We start from the raw sequence: 8,673 nt of genomic DNA, 5'->3' as shown, positions 1-8,673 counted from the left end.
TCTATCTTGGGTGGTGAAAGCAAGGCCTAGGCTAGTCCCAGTTACGCAAGTTCTGTTCAATGCACATTCGAATTTTTTCGTTTCAGCGGAATACACTGCATTCGCGTAAGTAACCGCCGCCACCGAATTTAATAACGGTACACCGAAAACCGGTAAGCGAGTTTATAAATGACGATTGAAAACCACGTAATCGATTCGTCTGGTTTTATTCGAGGAGTACAATCATCGGCGAAATTGACCGTGCGAATTCAACGTCACAAAATACGTGCTGGTACCATTATTTAAATAGATATGAATATATATTTGCATCGCATTTATAAAAATATGTACAAAGGCTTGTCGAGTGTTTGAATTTCAAATTCATTTTCTCTTAATATTTCCTATATGTATGTATGATACATCGTATACGTTTTCCTCCCGAAATTTGTACATGAATACAATATGGTGCTGTTGCGTTTATAAGAGAAAATGCATTATTGTTGTAAAGATCGTTTTAATACTAATCTAGCGAGCTTTGTGTACAGGATGGTAGAATTGCGGATTTAACGAATGTAGTAATAAATAAATGCATGTAATTTTGGAAGTATTAATCTAATTTACTATTCCTAAGTTGGTTTTGTAACACTGTAGACTACACAATGGCACTCCAGTCTTTGAGCACGAATATTTCTTTGGATTTTTACATTGATTTACACCACAGAGGACTTGGGGTGGAGGTTGCCTTCTGAAAGTAAAAAGATTGCGGTGAAATAGTAGAATATTTAACATTTATCTAGAATGTTTCAAATTTTTCAATAATCAACACTCACCCTTGTGTAGGCTGTAACGGAAAATCTTCGCCCGGTGGTAAGGATATGGAGCTCCTTTCAAGTGTTAAACGGTATGTGACTAAAGGAACTTGCCTTCTGGACGGTTTCCCTTTGCTGATAACTTTGGATGCCTTAGATTCTTGTTTTTTTAATAATCTTTCCATTGTTTTTTTCTAAAAATTAATTAAATTGAATTACAATCACATCATACGGAAAATTTGTGTGGGAAAAATGCAGAAGAAGCTACCTTATCTTTTTCTCTTTTTTCATCAGCAAGTTGTTTCCTTTTTAAGGATTTAAGAGCAGCCTTTTGTATAGCTTCAGCTGTCATAACTTTCTCTTTGTAACCAGTTGGTAATGACATAAGTTGTTCTACCCCTGAATGAGATTCTGTATCAGTTTTTCTTTCAAACATGGCTCTTTGACGAGCAGTCATTAATTTTGGATCCTTTGGTTTAATTTTCTTCAGTTCATCATCAACCTAAAGAATTACAAATATTACTTTATTTAGTAGTTCAAGATCTATACTTATTAATATAGTTCGGGCTTACTTCTTCCAGTTTTCCAGATTCTATAGCATCAAGCCATCGTTCTTCTTCACTACTAGTACCACTATCTTTGCCCTTATTACCCTTTAGCACTTTTTTCTTTGCTGTGGCTTTTGGTGATGGTGCAGTACTTGAACCCGCAACACTTAAATTAGCAGATTTAAGTACTTTCTCACGAGGTTTTTCTAGACTGTAATACAATAACAATTTCATTATTTATTTTTTTATTTTCACATTTTTTTCTTCATAACTTTATAAATTTATATTTTACTTACCTCTTATCATCTTCCTTTTTCACTTTAACTCTAAATGCTTTCTTCTTTTCCGTTTCAACACTAATGTTATTAAAACCTTCAACTTCATTGTGTGTTGGTTTCCTTTTCTTATGTTTTTTATGTTTATGTTTCTTGTGCCTCTTTTGTGGAGATATTTCATTAGTTTCTAAAAAGAGAGTGATGTATAAGTACAAAAATCATTATAAAATCAATAAAACTGAACATGAATACATATTCCAGTTTTTAAATTTCCCGCAAATTATTTTCTCGTTAGATGTCAGCCTGGTTTTTGGTTGGTAATGATGCTTCTCTCTGTTGGTTATCTCAAAAGTACTTAACTAACCTCAGCGACGAAATTTAAAAAAAAGGGAGGAATTAATCAGTTCAACCGTTATTACAGAAAGAAAATATTAATCTTTTAGTATATACAGAAGCATACCTATAGTTATATCTTCGTCTGTGCTTATGTCTTTCGTCTTACCCATTCTATTGAGTAGCTAAGCCGCTTCAAATGTCAAAGTAGCAAAATGTTGAATACACTGTGTGTGATATACAATACGCACTCACCATGAGTCGTCGTGTCTCTGCATGCACTAAGAGCTCATATTAACCGTGTCCGTTTCAGTAAAGAGGTTATTTTATTGTAGTATAATTTAAAAATCAGAATGCATTGATTAATTCTAGATAAATTTCTTGCGATTATAATTCCATAAACAATTACCAAGATGTAATTACTGAGTAACAACAATGAATATGGTTAACTTTTAATTGAATGGAACATTAATTTTAAGAATCTCAGAAAAATGGCCTGTAGAAATAAAAAACACAATAAACTAATTAATTTTTTAAGTAAAGTAACTTCATAAATGCAAGATTCTTTCAAAGTTTTTTTTTACCAATGAGTAATTGGTTATTGAGCAATGGAAATCTTCAGAAACCACGAAATACATAAATATTATTAAAAATAATAAATTAAGCGCTGAAAAGTAAATAACGCTGCTATCTAGCACTGACACCGATAAATTAAGGAAACAAAAAACCTACAATATATATAATTATTAAAAATATAAAAATTTTCAACTATACTTTCATTCCGTTATTATACTTAGAATTTTACATGTGAAATGCTATCTATTTATATATAATACTTATATATACCTAGTTATATTTTAAACGCTAGAATATATTTCGTTGCGAGGACGTTTTTTCGAGCGCCGATCCTAGAAGTGTTCCGTAAGAGAGCTGCAACAGGACTGCCGTCGCTTTTTGGAGAACCTTCCGGTTCCTCCCAACAAGCCGTTTCTGTTGTTCCTCCAGCGGCTCCGGCAAAAATCCATGCGTTATCTTAAAAACACCGGGCTTATCCGCCTTCTCCCGCGTAGGCTTTATTGGCATCCTTTTTGGGGATGCGGACAATGGATTTGGGGTGTCCTTCAAGAGGGACAATGTAAGGACGTAAAAGTTAATCGGCTTAACTCCTTGCTGCCGATAAGCATTATACAACATTCGAGCGGAAGATAGTAAAAAGAAACTGATATCACATGTAAATTTAACAATCAATGTAATCTAGTATCACTGTAGGCGATAGGGATTAAAATCAAAATATTGATACTTAAAATGACAAACAGTACGGTGTTGTCGATATAAAAAGTTGTTTATTCATTGAATTGAATATCATTGAATGTCAATTGAATTAATTAGATGATCAGTAATTGTAAAATATAATATAATTATAGAATATAAAATATAATATATTTTTGGTGGACGACAAAAGAATATAGATAAGTCAAAGTTTGATCGAAATAAGATAAGTACCCTAATTATCCATACGTATACTTTACAATGCTATCATTTGCTTATGATTCTAACAGTGAAAGTCAATTCCTCTTCTCGTATTGTACATGTATGTATGTCTTCGTATATATGCAAATGTATATTAAAAATGTAAAAAATAATTGTAAAAGTTATTCAAAAATTTAGGTTAGTTAAGAATTATTTTTAAGAATGTTTCATAAGATATAAACCATTTATATTTAAAACCATGTATTAATAGCTTCAAAATGTTAGTGTAGGTACTATGTGAAATAAATTTGTAAAATACTAATAGACCTCTTTGATTTCAATTAGGATGTAGCTTCGCGCGTTTCAGAGTTTAAAGATATGGCAACATTGCAACAGAAGCGTGTCTCTGAACTTGTTTACCGCAATTTGCGGTTTCGTTAACTTTGACCATTTTGCTTGACGTAGTTCTTCTATTGATCGTTCTCTAGGCGTAGATGACAGAGCAAAATCTCTGACTTTTTTACACAGTTGGCAATTCAAAACATATGACACGAACTCCCGTAAGCTGCAATGTCTATCCGTATACTTCGTCTGTGGTACTAGTTTCCTGAAAGAAAACATAAATAATCAATACAATTTTTAATTCATTTCCAGCAACGAATAATTATATTATTTTACATATAAAAATATATAACTTGAACAAATGTTAATGCTCGTGTCGGTTTTACCTGACTACAAGGAGGCCGCTAAAACTCTGCTCTACACTTAAATTGAAAAATTCAAGCAGCGATAATTTTTTCATTAACATAATATATATAAAAATATGTATATATATATATATAAATATGCACATATTATACAATATATACATATTGCATTTAACTTAACTTACATATTACATTATCCGTATTAACTATAATGGTTTATATTAAATATGAATACATATTATCTACAATTTCCAACTTTTCTTATATCAAATTATAGGAACTTAAACTTTTTTCTTTTGTTATTAAACATCATGTTTTCCATATTGCTGTAATGTATGTATGTACATAAATATCGTTTTGTATTCGGGAGAACAAAATATATGAGATTTTAGTATTTTTGAATTTGGCAAATCGAGACATAACACGAAAAGTTTTCTACAGTTAAATAATTATAAGTATGAAATTGGAATACATATGGTCCCTTCATTAAATGTACAATTTTGTAACACATCAAGTAAGATATGTTAATATCGGTTTGCAGTATTCAACAAATAATAATACTCATTTTTATAAACTGAAGTGCGTAACTAAAATAAAAAGCATTAACGTGAGAAAACATGTACCACATTTCGGAACGATATACGGAAATTAACACAAAGCTTATATGCTTATAAAAATTATTATGTTATTCATGATACAGGACCTATGTTTATAATTTTGAATAACATTGAGGAGAAAATGTTGAGTTAATTTTTAAATTCTATCTGACTGATATAATTTTATATACTCTGTTGTAGGTATTTACTGGCAGTGTTTACTCCACTTCATCCTTTAAGCAGTTCCATAGAATTTTTAAGTTAAAAAATTCAAGCACACACATTTATTACTTTTTTTAATTTATTGACACATGTAGAATTCTCTTTTGTAAAAAAGGATATAAACATATTGAATTTATAGTAAAGCTAGTGATAATAATAATAAAAATATTGATAATTATGATATTAATAATATTAATAATAGTTGTGATAATCATAATAGTACAATAGTAACAACTATAATAATAATACTTATAACAGGTAACAATGCAGTCCTATGTTGTGCAACTTTTTATACAATTCATTGTTCTAAATAACTGCTTAAAAGTTGTTATAGAGTATAAGATAGTAAAGAATTTTATCAGTCACAGAATGGCAACTTCGACTTACTTTCAGTTTTAACTTCTGACACGAACATTTGGCACATAAATAGTACTGATATCTTGTTCTCTTAAAGATACTTATTTTCAAGTTCTCAATATGAAAATAAGAAGGAATAAGAAAACGCATTATTATACTTTTGTATTATTCTATACCTTATCGCCTAAGTATTGAATTAAGCCAAGACGAATTTGTCATTCTGTTCTAAATCAGTGTTGTTTGTAAATAATTCCAGATATGTAAAATAATTAAGATATATATCTATATACCAAGAAGATATGATAGTGTGATGTGAAACTTAATAGTAGCCCATCATACAATCAGTCCTAACAACATTTTCAATTCATAATTTGCACAAAAAAGAGAAAGGGGCGCATATACATATATACGTATGAAATATTCATACATATATATTTATGGAATTTTCCTCGCATCTCCTTTTTCATACATCTTATTTTATATTGGCTCGCGTTTTAAGGGCGAGGACTCGAACGACGCTATGGGTCGCTGAATTAGGAGAGGTAAGGGAAATAAGGTTGGGTCAATTGGTGTTTTGTTTGTTGGAACGAAGGCGAGCCAATGAACGCTCACCCTCTTCTTCATCTGATGTACAAGGTGGTGCACCACTGACTCCACCACGAGAGGAAGTTGCTTGCATTAGTTCTTGGTCAGGACCGTTTCGGTGCTCGTATAACAAAATATTTAATGTCTCTTCATAAATTCTGGCCTCTGGAAACTCAACCTATGTATCATGAATTAAAGTTTTACTTTCCTCCTTCACTTTTACTTTGAATATTATTTTAGATTATGAAACTAATACATGTATTATTTAATGTTACCTTTGTGTGTTTCCTGTCAGTCGTATATACAATAGAGTGGCAACAAACTTCTGCTACTTTACGACCATGACCATAGAATGTCCAACAACAAATTTCACTGGAGCCAATCACGTCTTTAATGAATAGCACTCTATCGCTGAATCTAAGGGACATTTTGTCGAACAATTCTATGTTTTTTAACAGATTGTCATCTGACGAACTGTAAAGACAAGGCTTTTTATATTTATTTGTTCTTTTGTATCACTGCATATTGCAATTTCTATGAAATGGGTAGTATCACCTTGTATATGAATATTTGTTATTGTGCCTATTAATGAGCAGCTTTACCACTGGTTTAGTAGTATTGCTAATTAAAAACTGCTCTTCTTTCGGAGAAGTGATAAGTGGAACTCTACAAATAGGTTCTGCCTCTTTTTCTTTTACAAGAAGTGCTTGCTCGCAAGACTCTGCTAATTCGCTGATACAATAAAATTTTGCTTCTGCAAGTAGTTCTGCCATTTCTTTTGTGCTCTCTGGTAATGGAACTGAGCCGTCCCTTAGAAAATTTAAAATTGTTCCAAAGTGTTTACCACACCTATCTATCATCACCCACCCTGCAAATAAAATTCATAAGGCTTCAGCACAAAACAGCAGATGAAAGTAAATAATTTAAAAACCATTAAACACATCTTTAGGATATGCAATTTGGCATACGAATTTGTAACGAAGACTATTAGACTTCTTAGTATTGTTTAAGACGTATTAGTGAATAATACAAGTACCGATGCAGTATTGAATTAAATAGTCATCAAGTATCTCACCTTCGGAGTCTGTGTGCATTTCCATGCGACCACTAAACATAGCACGCAACATAGTGTCATATTTTTGGAGTGTACCTAAGGTTGTGTAGTGTAAGGAACCGCCGATATTGAGCTTGACATACTCCGAAGGATATTTAAATCCCGCTTTGTGATTTCCTGACATAACGAACCACAGCGACGATATATCGAAACCTCAGTTATCGATGGCAACGAATATTCAAACGAAAAAGTTAAATGTCAAATCAAAAATACAATTAAGGAAGAACGGAGCGTTGCGACTTTCGGGCGACAACGCGAATAATGAACAATAACCAATACGAAGATATTTTATGTGCCATTTATTAGCCTCATCTTACATGTTAAAATCTTACTCAAAGACACGATTCACTTGTCTTTTATACCTTGTGACTTGATTAAAAAAAAAAAAAATACACCCTATCGTACCCCCATTTTGGTGAGTGACTAGCATGAAGAAACGAAGACTAGTTCGACAGACGCGCAGGCGCGACTACCGGAGAGTCGATCGTTTGTTTATTTAAGAAAATGGCTGACTCCTTGGCAAAGTACGGGATTTACATTGACGATTTAAGTAAAGTCCGTGTATTAGAACCGGAAGTGGCTAATCAGACGAATAAGCTTAAAGAAGAATGTCAGAATTTCGTTTCGAGTGAGTATTATGGAGATCATTGTAATTACGCAATGTAATCTGCATTCGCTTACTGTTTTGGTATGCGTTACTACATTCGAATAGCGTTATTATGAGACACCTCGCTTGGCTTACCTCGTTGTCACTTATTCTCCGTGAGTTCAATAATTGATCAGTACGTCACCGTGCAAAACAAATGCACGCACATGCTTTCGACAGTAATTACTGCCATCTACATAGGTTGCCGCCTTTGGAAGGAATCTTAACCAGCGTTTCAAAATGACTGTATGGTATTACAGTTCGGTGGTTTTTATATTAAATATCTAGACAGAAGCGTTTACGTTATGCATATAATTTCAGAGTTTATGATTTTTATTGTATATTTAAAACATTGTATTATCAATATTTTAAATATAATGTTGCATTTATATAGTCCGAATTATAACAATTTTTGAAGCTATAACTATGTATTTGAACCTTTTTTCATCTATTAAAATAAGAAACTTTTTAAAGTTTCGTTACAGTATTTATTTTCTGTTTGCCAGAGATCACAGAGTTTCAGACGAATTCTGACCAGTTTATACAGATAATAGAACAATTGGCAAACAAAGTTGAAAAGGAAAAAATGAAGACCATTGGGGCACGAAATTTACTTCGTTCTATGGCGAAAGAACGGGATGCCCAAAAACAACAGATTCAGGTTCTTAGAAAATTGAAATAATTTAATGTTATATAATTAAAAACTTATGATAAAAAAGAAATTATAATTGTTTTTATGTAAAGAGTAATGTAATTTTATTAAAATGCCACCCAGGATAGTAATGAATTAAAATTAATATTTACGAAATTAGTACAAAAAAGTTAGTTTGTTAATTTTAATTATCTAATACAATTTAATGGAACGAAATGTTTATTAATTTCAGGCACAAATTATCGAGAAATCTGTGGAACTTGAGAGACTTCGTATACAATATGATTCCTTAAGAAAAATCGAATTGGAACAGTTAGAAACTATTGAACAATTGTCTGTGAATTAATGATCGGAAATTGTAAAATGTTTGTGTGTTCCCA

The 8,673-nt window shown here is 31.7% G+C and overlaps 3 protein-coding genes across 6 annotated transcripts; 1 reads left to right on the top strand and 2 right to left on the bottom strand.

Moving 5' to 3' along the window:
• Window positions 1-190: 190 nt before the first annotated feature.
• LOC116430655 (INO80 complex subunit B) lies at window positions 191-3,162 on the bottom strand. Of its 2 annotated transcripts, none has more exons than XM_031985110.2 (7): window positions 2,791-3,162; window positions 2,072-2,440; window positions 1,633-1,798; window positions 1,361-1,547; window positions 1,057-1,290; window positions 810-982; window positions 191-724 (listed from the first exon to the last, which is right to left on the bottom strand). In XM_031985110.2, the coding sequence occupies exons 2-7, from the start codon at window positions 2,115-2,117 to the stop codon at window positions 592-594; spliced, it is 939 nt and encodes a 312-aa protein (XP_031840970.1). In that variant the 5' UTR covers window positions 2,118-2,440; window positions 2,791-3,162; the 3' UTR covers window positions 191-591. The 2 variants fall into 2 exon arrangements, with proteins under 2 accessions (XP_031840970.1, XP_031840971.1); XM_031985111.2 differs by having other exon boundaries at window positions 2,114-2,440.
• Window positions 3,163-3,361: 199 nt separating this feature from the next.
• On the bottom strand, window positions 3,362-7,905 carry LOC116430656 (BTB/POZ domain-containing adapter for CUL3-mediated RhoA degradation protein 3). Of its 3 annotated transcripts, XM_031985113.2 has the most exons (5): window positions 6,957-7,119; window positions 6,437-6,749; window positions 6,157-6,355; window positions 5,909-6,059; window positions 3,362-4,021 (listed from the first exon to the last, which is right to left on the bottom strand). In XM_031985113.2, exons 1-5 carry the CDS (start codon window positions 7,117-7,119, stop codon window positions 4,014-4,016), a joined length of 834 nt encoding a protein of 277 aa, XP_031840973.1. In that variant the 3' UTR covers window positions 3,362-4,013. The 3 variants fall into 3 exon arrangements, with proteins under 3 accessions (XP_031840973.1, XP_031840974.1, XP_031840975.1); XM_031985114.2 differs by lacking the exons at window positions 3,362-4,021; window positions 6,957-7,119 and adding an exon at window positions 7,738-7,905 and having other exon boundaries at window positions 4,028-6,059; XM_031985115.2 differs by lacking the exon at window positions 3,362-4,021 and having other exon boundaries at window positions 4,028-6,059.
• IFT20 (intraflagellar transport 20) lies at window positions 7,478-8,667 on the top strand. The gene is made up of 3 exons (XM_031985116.2): window positions 7,478-7,623; window positions 8,148-8,302; window positions 8,526-8,667. Exons 1-3 carry the CDS (start codon window positions 7,500-7,502, stop codon window positions 8,637-8,639), a joined length of 393 nt encoding a protein of 130 aa, XP_031840976.1. The 5' UTR covers window positions 7,478-7,499; the 3' UTR covers window positions 8,640-8,667.
• The last annotated feature ends 6 nt before the right edge of the window (window positions 8,668-8,673 follow it).

Source organism: Nomia melanderi, chromosome 11 (assembly GCF_051020985.1).
Source record: "Nomia melanderi isolate GNS246 chromosome 11, iyNomMela1, whole genome shotgun sequence".
In the NCBI taxonomy this organism is placed as follows: Eukaryota; Metazoa; Arthropoda; class Insecta; order Hymenoptera; family Halictidae; genus Nomia; species Nomia melanderi.
The sequence above is the reverse complement of the archived record's forward strand: the minus strand, read 5'-3'. Positions and strand labels throughout refer to the sequence as shown.